This window comes from Maylandia zebra, linkage group LG6 (assembly GCF_041146795.1).
Source record: "Maylandia zebra isolate NMK-2024a linkage group LG6, Mzebra_GT3a, whole genome shotgun sequence".
NCBI lineage: Eukaryota > Metazoa > Chordata > Actinopteri > Cichliformes > Cichlidae > Maylandia > Maylandia zebra.
In genome coordinates this window covers 15,174,213-15,189,906 of record NC_135172.1, presented here as the reverse complement: position 1 = coordinate 15,189,906, position 15,694 = coordinate 15,174,213, and the positions used below count along the sequence as shown (strand labels likewise).

Here is a 15,694-nt window from a genome sequence, read left to right as displayed (position 1 = left end):
AAACTATGTCAGCTGAAAGAAACCCATCGAAATGTGCAACACTTAAAACTTTGCCTGATTGGAGCATGGCTTCAAATACAGCCCTGAAAACAGACAGGCGGTCGTTGGCATTTCGCCCTCGTTCCTGAGAGACTACATCGATGTATCAGTCAACAAATGAACTACTGTGGCGTCACAGCTGGGGCCTTCTCTGTGTCGTTTATAACACAGAGAAGGACCCAGCTGTGACGCTGAAGTGGTATCTTTAAATTAGCTGTAGGTGTGAATGCTTGTCTGTCTCTCTGTTAGCTTTGCAACAGACTGGTGATATTCAGAGTGCACCATATGTCTGGTATTATTTCCCTTCCAAATTAGTGCTTCCTCTTAGTTGCTGGTCTAAATTTGTTTCCTTTCATGTTCAGGCCGTGTTAGTGTTGTCTCTGTGTGTAGCAGGTTTTGTCTCCATGTTTGTTTCACTGTCTGCCTGTCTGTCTCTGTATTCTGTACTTCTGATAGACGTCTAATTTTGCCAGTCCCTCTTTTTGTGCGCCTTGTACCTTGTCACTCTCTGTGACCGCGTCTCACTTTGCCAGTTCCCATGTATTTAGTCAGTTAATGGTGGTCTGAGTAACCCTCACCACTTTGTTCTCCAGTGTCTTTGTTCCTGTTCATCCTACATATTTTCCCCCATTTGTTATTTATTTCTGCTGTTTGCTATTTATATTTTATTCCTGCACAGTTTGCTTGAAGCACTCATATTTTGTCTATTCTATTCATGTGGATCTTATCTTTCTATTTCCTTGCTTCCTTTTCTGTTTACTTTGCTTCTTGCCCGTGTTTCGTCCTTTTGCGGTGTCTGTGTTTTTTTAATCCTATGGTCTCTTTTAAGTTTGTTTGTCTCTTTACTTCTTCAAACTGAATTCAAAGTGGAGCAAATGCTATATAACATTCTCATAGTCTCATTCACACTAACGTTGGTTCTGTATCTTGTAACCAAAGGAAGCTTCAGCATGCAGACTGGAGCCAGCGATCAAAACACGTGCTTCCTATTTTATTTTGTTGGTTATGTTGAGTTTTGCTGTAACTGTCTCGTTACTCCTGATTTGTCCCTGCCGTCTCCTCTTCCCTAATAACCGTCCTGTGTGTTTATTGTTTAATCTTCTCCTTTCGTCACCCAGCTTCACTGGTCATGTTTCCTAGTGTTATCCCCCAGTATAGGTTTCTGAGTTTCTCAGTTCCCTGTCAGATATTTCATATCATTCTCTCCGTCCAAAATAAACAGGCTGCCTTTAGTTTATCCTTGCCAGCCTGTGAGTCTGCATTTGGGTCTTCTTTTTTCATAACAAATGATCATACTCCCCGCAGATTGTGATAGTGACACCTCCAGGCCATGCTGCAACTCTCTGGAGCTTTCCGCTCTTCAGGAACTCTCTCTGCAGGAGGGGGAGATACAGGAGAGGTGGAGGAAGATCTCAGCCTGGGCGTCTATTGTCTTATGTAGTCTGGAAGATGAGTGGATGGTGGGGTGGGTGCAGTTTTCTCTGTGGTGGGGTTGGGTGGACTGTCCCGGGCTCTGTGGGGCCGGGAGGCGCTGCTGCACTGGGCCCCGGTCTGGATGGGCCTGGGCCCCCTTTCCCTGGCGGGGCGCGGAGTATGGGGGTGTCACCAGGGTGCAGAGGAGGCTACCCCCCCTCTGTCCCCTTCTGGCTGCCTCTGCCTCAATTTTATCCCACAACTTAGACATTCACATTACTCACACTCTCATTACACATACATATAGGATCTTGGGGGTGGGCACAATACATGGATACATGGATACACGATACATGTACACCCCACCCCTGGTGTCGTTGCCCACCTCTCAATTTTAAATACACGTAGACATTGAGGGCTATCAGGAGGGACTATGCGCTTACCTGCTGCTCTCTGGCAGGTAGCTCCATACCCTCCTGGGTTTTAAATGCACCTTAGAACACACATGCATCAACACTACAATGAGCGGGTGGAGGGAGGTTTGGAGTCTTCTCTCACCCCCATTCTCTGCGGCCTGCTGGAGCAGGGGGGCTAGGAGGAGGAGTTGGCCGTCCGACTGCGGTCTGGAGTGTGGGGCCTCCCTGCTGCTGCGGAGTTGGGGTGGTCTGCCTCTCCCCACCGCAGGGAAAAGGGTAACACTACCTGGGTCTGGGTGCAGTTCCCCCCTCCAGGGGCAACGGTACCTAGACCCAGTTCGTAGAGTACGCTTGGGGAGTGTGATCGTGTGTACAGCGTCTCTTTATGTCTGTCTCCACGTTGGTTGAGTGTGGAGTAAGTACATATGAGAGCATGAGGGTGGGAATGGATGTTTGTATCTGTGTGTGCCTGTATGTCTGTGTCTATATGTCAGGTTGGGTATCAGACGCCACCTCTCTGGGGACATCTCAGGCCCTCCAAGGTTTGGAGGCCTATCTCCCCCTACCACCACTTCCCCTGCCAGTGGCGGACTCCCTCAGACATCGGTGCGTTGGTGGTTCTTTGTGTCCGGGGATGGGCGTCCAGGTACACACCGGCTCACTCCTTGGCGGCCGCTTATCGGGGCCTGGAGCCTGGGGCTCGCTCGGGCCACTTCGGAGGTGGGGGTGCCCCCGGCCTCTCGGCCTGGGGCTCGGTCACTCAGGCACGGCTGGCTGCCGGCGGAGCTCACGGGCGCGTCACTGCAACTCCCCCTGGCTTCTGCTCCGCGGCTGCTGAGTGAGCCCTCATCTGGGACTCTCCTCAGCTCTTTCTGGGACAGTGGCGCGGCTGCCCCTCTGTTGGTCTTCCTTGGTCTCTTGTGTTCTGGGGGCCTCTGGATGTCTGGAGTTTTGATCTCCTCCATACCTGCTTCATGCCCTGGAGGATGGGGCTGTGGCCCCCCCACACCCTCTAGCAGATCATTACATGAAGGAACCTTTTTAAAAAACAAGCGCGTCCATGCTCACAGGTGCTCACACACACAAACTACACCCTTTTTGGCTCCTACCTCAAAGCACACTGTGTTCTGTTGATCTTATGTGCTGCACAATAATGTTTAATATTTAGTATTTACTGTCATATTCCCATATATCATTGTGATGTTGTTTATTCTATTACTCTTGTTCTCTTCTGCTTGTTTTCTTTTTTCTTTCTCAACAGGTGATCCAGGTGATTAATAGATGCATTTTTTTTCTTTTTTTTTTCTATGGCTTTGTGTCCAGATATCAGCGCTCACCTGGCTGGTACCAAGAAGGTTCAGCAAGTGCTCCCCAGACCTGGAGTCCTGGACAGATTCTTCCCAGACCAGCCTCAAGCTGTGCAGCAGATCCGAGCGACATTGGCTGACCTCTACACTCTAGACATGGTGAGAAAAAGGGCACGGTTTTTTCATTGTTTGGAAAATTTGGCATTAGATAATCCTCACCTGGGTGTTGCTGTTCAGTGTAAGCAATATCATTTGCATTTTATTCCTCTGATTTATTTCTCTGTGGCGTTTATGAACTCGTATTTCTTAGGCTGGCTTTTAAGGAAGGAGAAAAGGTATGTATCAGTTGGCTGGGAAGAAAGATGGAGGTGGAAAGGATGTGCAAGCTATGGGACAAAGTTGCCGAGACTAGGTTAAAAAGAGGTGAGGATCAGTGAGCAGGAGTGTGGCTTTGTGCTGAAAAGAGCACAACAGATTGTCTGGAGAGAAGGTGAAGGAAAGTCAGCTGAAGCAAGACAGTTTGTGGAGTTTGTGTTGGACTGTATGTTATGCTGGGAGCCTGGGGATTAGTGCACTTTGATTCCAAGTTAATACTAGCTAGTGTTTCTCACTGGTTTTTGGGCGGTGGAGTAAAAGGGATTGGTTGGTGGCTGTTTCTAATGTTAGCCTTTTCTTTGCTTTCTTACAGGCAGGGTAAAGACATGGTGATGAATGAGTGTGTGGGCCGTCTGCTGAGGACCAGGAGCTCAGGACAGTCAGACGGGGGCGTCGCAGCAGGAGTCACCGTGCTCGACAATCCTCTGCTGTTCTGAGATGTCACACTCCTGCCTGCACATACAAACCACACTGAAGTCAGAGTTCCACCTGCACCTCCACCTGTTCTTGCAACAGCATGAAAACTGACAGAGGTGAGACAGCAGAAAAGTTCTTGTCTATTTTTTTTTTTTTTTACTAAGTTAAGGAATTAAGTTAAGAAGAGTGATTAAATAAATAGTTTCTTGCATTTTTGATTTAGTGATTGTGTTTAGGATTATTTCAGAAACATGTTTAGAGGATCTTTGTAAGCCTGTATTTACTTTAAAAGAAGGGAAGCACTTCTTCATCCTACAGAAAAGGTGACACATTACAGATGAGTTCATAAAAAGTGTCTCTGTCACTCTTTAAAGGCATGGAACAGCATGGTAAAGTAGGCCTAGGTTGCCATCTTGTGGCAGTGTGTTGTTACTACAACATATGAAATTGTGTTTCTATTGGAAATATAATTCAGCACCACTGAGCCGCTCTCTCAGTTACAAACTGAACCTGTTTTTTTAGACATATAAATCACTAAGTACAGTGAAGCTTTTGGTTTTGTAAAAGTGTTTCTTATTCTAAATGCATGTTGATTTTTATCAGGGTGAAGAGCAGTTAGCAGTGCATTCATGGACATCTCTAAACTATTATTTGAAGAATCTTTGGTGATGATGGCATGAACTAGAAGCGTGAGCTCCAGGTGAGACTGCACAGAAGAGCAAGTGTCCTTAAACTGCATCAACTGATGACTTCTCACAATTTTATTCCACTGTGTGTTTTTATCATTGAATGTTTCTGTCTTTGTGTACATGTAATGAAGACACTAAAGCTGAGCCAGAACTTCATGCTGAAGAGAAGGATTCTTTTAAAATGCATGGGGGAGCAAGCGAGTCAGATACCAAGGGCACGAAGATGAAGCAGGTCTGATCGGAAACCGTTTATTTCCAGGCCAGGGAGCACAAATAAAAACACCCTTAAAAGGTTCCCTCCTGCTCAACCGCGTCACTCCCTACGGAGAGAAGATCTACATGACCTTATCTGCGTATCTGGAGGTCAGCCGCTGCTCCGCCGTGTTGTACCTGTTTGTACGTGTTTTTAAGTCTCTTGATGTCATCGTGTCTAACACACACCCTTTATCTCCTCTCTGCAGCTGGACCATTGCATCCAGCCTGCCATTATCACCAAAGACATCTGCACGGTCTTTTACTCCCGAGACGCCAAGATTTCCCCACCCCGTTCTCTCAAGAACCTCTTTGGGACTGGATACTCCAAAACTGCTGACTGGTAAATCTGGGCTGCTGCACTGTGGCCATCTCTGTTTCACAATCAAAGATATCTGCCCTGTTACAAAGTTTCCTTGTTCAAAACTTCTGCTTCATTATAACAACCGAGTGACTGGGATCTACGAGCTGAGCTTGTGTAAGATGTCTGACACTGGAAGCCCAGGTGAGCGGCCATGAAACATGTTTAAAGAACGGCAACTGTTTTATCATAATTCTGTGGAGAGCTTCATCCTAATGAGGGCTCATGTCCTGAGCAGGGATGCAGAGGAGGAGGAGGAAGGTCCTGGACACATCAGTGGCTTATGTGCGTGGAGAGGAGAACCTGGCCGGCTGGAGGCCCAGAGGAGATAGCCTCATCCTAGAGCACCAGTGGGAGCTGGAGAAGATGGAGCAGCTGCAGGAGGTGGGGCCTTAAAAGATTCATAAAGAAATAAATCTGTTTAATATCGTAGAGGGAAAAATGACTTTTCAACTCAAAGAACAAAGTGCTATTCTAAAAAGTTTTTTCTTAGAGTACAGACGTTACATGACTAACCTCCCCTCTTCTCCCCACCTCACATTCGCCCCCATCTTTCGTCCAGGTGGAAAAGACCCGTCACCTTCTGGGAGAGGCGGCTCCCGTGGGAACAGCTCCCACCACCAAGTCCCTGAGTGAGTCTCTGTCCCCCAGCGTGAGCTCCAGCACTCTGTCCACATCCACCTCCGTCTCCTCGCAGATCTCCAGCACCACCTTTGAAAGCGTGAGAAGGAGCTGGCCACCAAGGTGAGAAAAACGTGGGCTTAGTGGGCGTTCTTGTTGCTGCCTTCTTCCTTCTCTGCTCGGAGCTGATCGGTCTTGTTCCTGTTGTGTTGTAGTGCCTGCGCCTTCTGACACACACCTTCAATACTGAATACAAGCAGCTGGTGAACAGCATCAGTGACTGCAAGGTGAGAAATAATACAAAGAAATTAAAAAATAGCCTTTCTGTGTCACATCAGGGAGTTCCTATATTGACGTCTACCTCATCCTGCTGTTGTTTCACTTCAGCTTTCTCTCATCTCACCGATCGGACGTGATCCATCCGTGACGAGCTTCAGCAGTGCCACCCTCACCCCTTCCTCTACCTGCCCCTCTCTGTCGGACTCGCGCTGTGGCTCCATGGGCCAGAAGTAAACATATTTTTAGGAACATTGACCTCGATCTGCAAACGGTTATTGACAGGTTATCCATTTGATTCTAACTTGGTGTGATTTGTGTTAAAGGACCCCTGAGAACAGCTCACGTGCCTCCAGTCCCTCCTGCTCAGACTGTGAAAACTTCCCGATGGTTCCCACTCTGGAGACCTCCTACCTTGCGCGGGCTGCAAAAGAACGAGTTCCTGAACTTGGTGCCTGATATTGAAGAAATGCGACCAGGGTGAGTAATGCCATATTAACCCAAATACTGTCACTATGACATGTGTCTCACAGACCAAATGTAAGTCGACACTCATGTTCTCTAGTTCAAGCAGAAATGATGTGGATCGATTCAAATTCCTGAGCCTGGATGATTTCAGCTGGAAACAAACCAACTCTGCTTCTTCCTCAGATAATTCAATTCAATTCAATTTTATTTATATAGCGCCAAATCACAACAAAAGTCGCCTCAAGGCGCTTCATAGATAATAATAATGGATTGGATTTATATAGCGCTTTTCAAGGCACCCAAAGCACTTTACATTTACAAGCCATTATTCATTCACTCTCACATTCACACACACTGGTGGAGGCAAGCTACGGTTGTAGCCACAGCTGCCCTGGGGCAGACTGACAGAAGCGAGGCTGGCATATCGCGCCATCAGCCCCTCTGGCTAACACCAGTAGGCCGTAGGGTAAAGTGTCTTGCCCAAGGACACAACGACCAGGACAGAGAGCCCGGGGATCGAACCGGCGACCTTCCGGTTACAGATACAGAGAAAAACCCAACAATCATATGACCCCCTATGAGCAAGCACTTGGGCGACAGTGGGAAGTAAAAACTCCCCTTTAACAGGAAGAAACCTCCAGCAGAACCAGGCTCAGGGAGGGGCAGGACCATCTGCTGCGACCAGTTGGGGTGAGAGAAGGAAAACAGGATAAAGACATGCTGTGGAAGAGAGACAGAGGTTAATAACAGATATGATTCAATGCAGAGAGGTCTATTAATGCATAGTGAGTGAGAAAGGTGACTGGAAAGGAAAAACTCAATGCATCATGGGAATCCCCGGCAACTATGCAAGTTGTAAACAGTTGTAGGATTAAAGATTATTGAATGTACAGAATGATTATTTACACAGAGCTATACAGTAGTGCAGTTAAGATAAGTGAGGGTGTAGATAGTTTCTACAGAGGCTATATAAAGTGCTAGTGGTTGTGAGTGGTGGTTCACTCCATGTTATTATTGTGTGTTTGAGGGTACAGTTGTCCATTGTGGGTGTGTGTATGTTCAGTCCATGAGTTTAACGTGGGTCAGATGTCAGGAGGCAGAGTTCAGGAGTCTGACAGCTGTGGGGAAGTAGCTGTTCCGGTACCTGGTGGTCTTAGTCCGGAGGCTCCTGTGGCGCCTCCCAGAGGGCAGGAGGGTGAAGAGTCCATGTGATGGGTGACTGGGGTCTTTGATGATTTTCCCAGCCCTTTTCAGACACCGCTTCCTGTAGATGTCCTTTATGGCAGGAAGTGGTGCTCCGGCGATGCGCTGGGCAGTTTTCACGACCCTCTGCAACGCCTTCCGGTCCGAGGCAGAGCAGTTCCCGTACCAGACTGTTATACAGTTGGTCAGGATGCTCTCGATGGTGCAGCGATAGAAGTTCACCAGGATGTCTGAGGACAGGTGGTTCTTCCTCAGAGTCCTCAAGAAGAAGAGGCGCTGGTGAGCCTTCTTGACCAGCTTGGAGCAGTTGGTCGTCCAGGTGAGATCCTCGGAGATGTGGACTCCCAGGAACTTGAAGCTGCTCACACGCTCCACAGCCGTCCCCTTAATGTGGATGGGTGGATGTGGGTCAGCATTCCTCCTGTAGTCCACGATGAGCTCCTTGGTCTTCTCGGTGTTAAGCAGCAGGTTGTTTGTGTCGCACCACTCAGCCAGACGATCCACCTCCTCCCTGTAGGCGGCCTCATCGTTGTCACTGATGAGGCCAATCACCGTGGTGTCATCTGCAAACTTAATGATGGTGTTGGAACCATCAGCAGGTCTGCAGTCGTGGGTGAAGAGGGAGTAGAGGAAAGGGCTCATCACACAGCCTTGTGGTACACCGGTGTTCATTGTGATGGTAGATGAGCAGTGGTTATCCAGCCGGACATGTTGGGGGCGGTTGGTCAGGAAGTCCAGTAACCATTTGCAGATGAGGGAACTGATGCCCAGGTCTGTCAGTTTCCTGATGAGTTGTGAGGGGTGGATTGTATTGAATGCTGAACTGAAGTCTATAAACAGCATTCTGGCGTAGGTGTTGTTGTTGTCCAGGTGTGAGAGGACAGAGTGCAGTGCGATGGAGACTGCATCCTCTGTGCTCCTGTTCTGGCGGTATGCAAATTGGTGGGGGTCCAGGGTGGGGGGGAGACAGGATTTGAAGTGTGCTAGGACCAGCTGCTCTAAGCACTTAGCTATTTACAGTTCATAACAAGAGACAAGGCACCATTTCTCTCCTTTGTGTTCCAGTCATCACAGCAGATTAAACTTTTAAAATATTTGCAAATAGTATAAAGAAATATATAAAGAAGTAAAACAGTAATTTATTAATACTTAGAAATACTAAAACTTACATTTGTCAGCAAAAACTGCTGCCATCTGAACCGAAACGTTACAAACCAGCTTACCCACAATCTGTGTATTTTTCTATGCTGGCTACTTAAATTGGCATCCAACAAGCTATTTGCTTTAATCTTTTATTAGACAAAGGCTGACTGGTTAGTTCAAGCTTCAACTGCATCCAAAGGACTGAAAATGTTTTAACACAGTGACTGAACTTGATTGAAGTCTCCGTAGTTTGTTGAATCTGTTTCGAGTGACTTATTTTCACAATTCCAGGAATTTTTAAAAGGCACCAAAAAGCATTACAACGCTGAGCTCGAGTCTGTGGACTTCAAAGGAAATGCAGAGGAGGCCAGGGTCCACATCAACAGCTGGGTGGAGAAGCAGACACAAGGTAAGCATAATGTAACTTTAAATGATCTCCACTGTAAATCCTTGGGGATCAGTTGTGTTGTGTTCAGTTGAGACATTATTACCGGATTGTCCACCGTCCACATTATTTTCTGTTTCCAGTTCTTCCAGTCTAATTTCTATTCAGTATTAAGCAGCACTATCTCTGGGTTTTACTGTTTGGTTTCATGCTATTAATAAAACCATCACAGCAGTATGTTGCTGTAAATAGCAGGCCAATTCTTCTATTCTTATTATATTATGTGATGGGTACTTCTACTTTGATCACTTGTGTCTTTAACATATTTTTATTTTTCAGGCCCATTTAGGATTGGCTGCTATTGATTCTATATCTTTATATTATCTTAAGTGCAGCAGGAAATTCATTCATTGTTTTTATAAAAGCGCGATACAAATACAGGCCATTTATAAATCTACCATCTATAATAATAGGATACAAGGACTTTCCATGAGGGTTATAGGACTGTGGTGCCACCTGCTGGAAATGAGACAATCTTAATCCCATTATTTTTGTAGGAGCCATTTTTGGGTTGATACCTCATGTTGCCGCTAGAGGTAACCTTTTTAAGTTTCTTTTTCTTTCTTTTTTTTTTTTTTACTTTATTTAACAAACAATGAGTATACAACATACGAACAGATGAAGTATACAAAACAACAGAACATGAACACAAAAAGCCAAGGGTAAAAGAAAAGGGTAACAATTATAAGAATACACATACATGTATTGTTTTGAGAGCCTTTGTGTTGGTGGAGTCTGATATTGATTGTATGTACATTTCCACATCCTTAAAATAATGACAGAAATATGGTGTTTTGTTAGTAAACTTACATTTATGGATAAAAAATGTAGCTAAAAGTATGAACAAATTCATCATAAAAAACATTTATCATACTTCTTGGGGAACTTAAACAAACAGAATAAAACATTTTCCCATCGTAAAGAAAACTCCCTTAAAATATGGACAATAACAAACCTGCTAAATTCCTTCCAGAATCTCTGTGTAAAAGAACAGTACCAAAAAAGATGCGTCACAGTTTCTGGATGATCCCCACAGAAAGTACAATTAGTATTTATGTCCCTTTTAAATTTTACCATGTAGTGACTGGCTGGATAACATTTATGTAGAATTTTAAATGAGACTTCTTTCACCTTATTTACAATCAAATATTTATGGGGGACCATCCAGACTGTCTTCCACTTGATATCTGGAACATATCGGTTCCAATAAGATGTTATATATGGGAGAGAGACGATATCTTCTTGGAATAAACTACGTATTCTCTTATTGCTGTTACCAAGTTCCTGTGAAAAGCAGATTTTTCCTATTGGTGACTCAGCTGGATCAGGGAGAGTGACTGAGGTAGATATTGAGCTGTCAGTGTTTTTATATAACATTAAAGTCCCTGAGGGTGTGGCACCAAGCACCACTGAGGATTCCACCTTTTTAAGTTCCTGTATGGTAGGTTTATGTAAGGTATTTAAGGTGGACGCACGTAATCAGCGTCAGGTGTGTTGTTAATCATAAGAAGGCAAAACGTTTGTGACCGCTGCGCTTTTATCTTAAAATGTTTGGAACAAAGACCAAAAAGGACAAGATAAGTACTGCTGGAGTTATTGGACTGTTTAATTAATTCATGCATACCAGAAGCATCGCGTCACCCCCGCTAACAACCTCCTGAGTGGCTTCTTTCTTCTTTTTTTTTTGCCTGTCCCATTTGGTTCTTTAGCCGTCAGAATATTTGTCTGAAGACCAACAAGGATACCCAATGGATTTATTTTGCCAAATGGATCATCGCGGCATTGCCGTATTGGTCCATTTGATCGACCTTTGTTTTTATTATTTATTTTATTTTATTTTCAGTTGTTACAGACGGGACAGACATGAGTGAGGGACAGGAAAGGGAGAAAGAAAGAGGAAGGGGGAAAATAAATAAATAAATAAAATCTCCTGGATCACCTGTTGAGAGAGAAAGAATAGAAAACAAGCAAAAAAAACCAAAGCAACTTTCTAAACACAACACCATCGCATTAATCTAGCTAAGTGTAAACAGCAGTAAATACTAAATATTCAATGTTGTTGTGCAGCACGCAGGACAGACAGCACACAATGTGCTTTGAAGTAGCAGCCAAGAAAGGTGTAATTTAAGTCTACGAGCAGTGAACACCCGTGTGCACACCTGTGTGGATCAGCGCGCTTGTATTCAAATGGTTTCCACATGTAATGGTCTGCAAGAGGATGTAGCGAGCCATAGCCCCGTCCCCCAGGCCATGAAGCAGGCATGGAGGAGATCCAGGCCCCAGACATCCAGAGGCCCCAGAGTGTGAGAGCCCAAGGAGGACCACCGGAGGGGCATCCGTGCCACCCTCATGGGAAGGGCTGAGGATCCCCAGACGAGGCGTCACCCAGTAGCCACCGAGCAGAAGCTAGAGGGAGCTGCACCGGCGTGCCCGCCGGCTCTGCCGGCAGCCAGCTGTGCCTCAGTGGCTTCAAGCGTAGGCTTGAATTTTGTTCAAGCCTACACTTGAATTTTTGTTTTTTGTTCCCTGTTATACTGATCATAAAGCTTTTTCCCCCTTTTTTTTAAAATAAAAACCATCTTGCTGTTGCCCTGTTTTCTGATTTTATAGCTGAAGATGTTGTACAGTAACTAGTGCATCTTTGGTAATAGTTAATAGTTTTCATAAATCCTTTTTACCAGATAAAATCAAGGACTTGCTAAGCCAGGATGCAGTGGGTAGCCTGACGAAGCTGGTTCTCGTGAATGCCATTTACTTCAAGGGCAGCTGGAACACGCAGTTTAAGGAGGAGAAGACTGCTGATGCGCAGTTTCGACTGAACAAGGTAACAGTGCAGAAAGGCAGCATAGGATGGTGCAGTTATACTTTGATCTGTCATACTACAAACGAGCTGTGGATTTTGCTGAATGAGAACATGAAGCCTGGAGCTCTGAGGGGATAAAATCGTGCTTTTAGGACGATCACTTTCCAACTTTATGCAGTTATGCAATGCAGTTTATTATTCATGTAATATCCAATAAGTTCTCAAATAAATCTCAAACAACAGCACATCACAAACTTCGACTAACAAGAACAAGTTGTGTTGTGGCGTGTGCTCTACATCCAAATCCACTCAATGGCTGGAATAAAACCATGACAGAACTTTTTGAGATCATTTTGAGACTAAACACAAAAAACATTTCTCTTGTCTCCCCTATTTTTCAGAACGACACTAAGCCGGTGAAGATGATGCAGCAGAAAAGTAAATTTCCTTTTGCGACCATTCCTGAGGCCAACTGCAAGGTAACATCCATCACTTTCAGCTTATTACAGGATTTCACCAGCATGATCTAAAACTTGTCTTTTACAAATATCAGCCTAAATTTCTAGATTAGGAAGTCAGATCATCTTTGATGGAGTAATAAATAAAAACAATGTTTCTGGACAGATTCTTGAGATGCCGTATAAAGGAAATGACCTCAGCATGCTCATATTCCTGCCTAATGACATAGAAGATGATACCACAGGCTTGGAAAAGGTAAGATGCACTTACCAGTACTTTAATGTCCAGTTTCAATCAGACAAGCTAGTGACACTGTATCCACACAGCTGGAGAAGGAGCTGACCTATCAGAACTTTGTGGACTGGACTCGCCCAGACATGATGAGCCCCAACGAGGTTGATGTCAAGCTCCCTCGATTTAAGATGGAGGAGAAGTATGACTTGGAGAAAATCCTGACCAACATGGGAATGGAGAACGCTTTTGACATCTACAAGAGAGACTTCTCTGGTGAGAAATATTGCACCAATGAGACACACTGAATCAATTATACAGTTATATTGAGAGCACAAAAACTGCAAAACATCATCTGGTAAAGAAAAAAACACAACTGATTTCTGGGCTCTTCATCTACTAGGAATGTCTCCAGCAAATGACCTGATAGTGTCCAAAGTTGTCCACAAGGCTTTGGTGGATGTAAATGAAGAAGGAGCTGAGGCTGCTGCTGCCACTGGGGTTGACATGGAAGTCCGCTCTATAACGATTCCTGCTGAGTTTGTTGCCGACCATCCCTTCATCTTCTTCATCCGACATAAACCCACCAAGAGCATTCTCTTTGTGGGCCGGTACTGCTCACCCGAGTAAACACGAGCTGACATTGACATGAATTAAACATAAAACATTATATACAGTATAAGATTTTGTAAGGTAAACCTAGTTCATACAAATGAAGTAAAGAAAAGTTATTAAAACAAAACGTGCCTTGCTGTTTATTCTTTCAGTGTCCCACAGTAGCACATTTCCTGCTAGGAAAATGTCAGAAGTCACATCATTTCTGTAAATTGGGAAGTAACTGTAATACATCAAGTCACCTCTGTCTCTTGTTACCAGGACTTTTTAAAATGAATGGTGCAACATGGAAAGAGGCCCTACACAAGAGTTTAGCTTTGAGCTCAATATGCGATGATCCTTTCAGCCATGACATCTCTGACATGGGAAACCAGGGAATTTGATTAGAAAATGGTGAAGGATTTTCTTTTCAGTTAGAAACTGGATTTGTGTAACATGGTGGTGAAAAGCCCCCAAAGAAACCAGCATATGATCAGTCGCTATATTGCATTTAATACAAACGTCCTTCGTGTATCCTTTGAATACAGAACAGATCATTTCTGATATCTATGAGTAAACCCAACCAGCACGTGTCCCAAAAGACCCCACAGTGTTTTTATCTGGCTTTTCCCTGACAGTTAGTGGACACTGACAGATGTGTGCTGAATATGAAAGGACACAAAAGAACTAAAGGTTTGCAGGGTTAAAAACAAGAACTACATGAAGGTTGTTTCATCCTGCTGTAACTTATGACAGAAGCATCTTTTGTTTATTTTTTTATTTATTTACACAAAGACAGATGTTGAAATAACAGGAGTAACAGTTTAATTCAATTGAAATCAGTCCAATCGTCTATAATGAAATTATTGTTTTTCATTAGTTGGCAAAAGATGGGGGTTGTTGACGGCAATTCAGTGAATGCAACAGGGGAGGACGCCAGTTTGGATGGAGGGGAATCAGCAGGACAGATGAGATTTTGTTTAGGAGTCGAGTAGTTGTGTGAATGAGGAGAGGAGAGCACATTAGACTGCTGAGAGACGGGGAGGTAGTCAAGCACTGACCACATGTCTTCTTGGATTTCAGCAAAACAGATGGGCTCATCTCGGTCTTGAAATAATTCAACTCGGGGTTGAACTGATGCAGTTTGAGAGGCATCTACAGGAGAGGCAGGGGTGGGTGAGGGCTGCTGAGACTGCGCAGTGATGGGGAGGGGGTCGAGCTCTTCCAGCACTGACAGCAGTTCTTCCTCACTGTCTGCGACAAAGGCTTCCTCTGTCTGGAACTGAAGGGCTGCAACAGGGGAGTCCAATGAGGTGTCCTCAGGGAAATTCATGTGAGAGGCAGGGGAGACCTGATTTTCTTGACAGAGAGGTGTGTAGGGTGATGCCTGTGTGTTTGGCAGTTGCAAACACACTGGCTGCTGGCGAGGCACGCTGCTGTCATCTGGCTTTGTCTGTGGCTGCTCATGTGGCTCTGTCAGAAATGAATGAGAAGAAGAAGATGGCTGTGACTCAGCTGGCCTCATACGCAAGTTGTTGGCTTGTTGAACAACTTCTTCATGTACAGATGCAGATTCTGCAACGCAAACAAAAATACATTAAGTCTTCTTTTTTTCAACACATTTTTGTTTCGTTTTCATCACATTTCTTATGTAAGATGCTGTGATACCAAGAAATCTTCTTTCACCTTTTCTAAGTCTGATTCTCTTCCTCTTCTTGCCCTGAAAACAAACACAGAGTTTTCATTAGCTGAAACTCTGTGCAGTGACTGTTTCATCATTCAGTGCAGTGATGCACACATGTGTGAACTGCATGTTGGCACTTTGGACATACATCGTTTTCTTTGGTCGACCAGGCTGGATGCTCTTTGGCATGATTCTGTCTTTCTGTTTCAGCCTGCTTGAAATATCTGGCTTTCTGGTCGTTTGAAAGCGACTTCCACTGTGGACAGAAGATCATAAGAACACACTGTGAGCACTGCTACTACACATAACTACAGGACAGCTGGGACACATGCAAAAACATGAGCAGACAACATTAACAGATGCATAAATGTATGCAGAGTTACACACTTACTCTCTGTCCCACCACTGCATTTACGGCTGCACTTCCAGGGATGTTGAGTTCAGCAATGACCTTTGGCCTCTGCTCTTTGAGATAGAGCATGAAGGCATTTGGCGGCT

General features: G+C 44.8%; 1 protein-coding gene and 1 long non-coding RNA gene across 2 annotated transcripts; both read left to right on the top strand.

The window, feature by feature from the left end:
* Nucleotides 1-3,006: 3,006 nt before the first annotated feature.
* Nucleotides 3,007-5,651, top strand: LOC143418975 (uncharacterized). Its single transcript, XR_013098920.1, has 5 exons — nt 3,007-3,334; nt 3,864-4,083; nt 4,571-4,667; nt 4,788-5,019; nt 5,118-5,651. It is a non-coding gene; the product is annotated as an uncharacterized LOC143418975 (long non-coding RNA).
* A 59-nt stretch (nt 5,652-5,710) lies between these two features.
* Nucleotides 5,711-13,660, top strand: LOC106676165 (leukocyte elastase inhibitor). Its single transcript, XM_076885380.1, has 10 exons — nt 5,711-5,737; nt 5,832-5,990; nt 6,278-6,399; nt 6,493-6,604; nt 9,272-9,389; nt 12,107-12,249; nt 12,630-12,707; nt 12,853-12,942; nt 13,014-13,194; nt 13,322-13,660. The coding sequence occupies exons 1-10, from the start codon at nt 5,711-5,713 to the stop codon at nt 13,546-13,548; spliced, it is 1,257 nt and encodes a 418-aa protein (XP_076741495.1). The 3' UTR covers nt 13,549-13,660.
* Nucleotides 13,661-15,694: the final 2,034 nt, after the last annotated feature.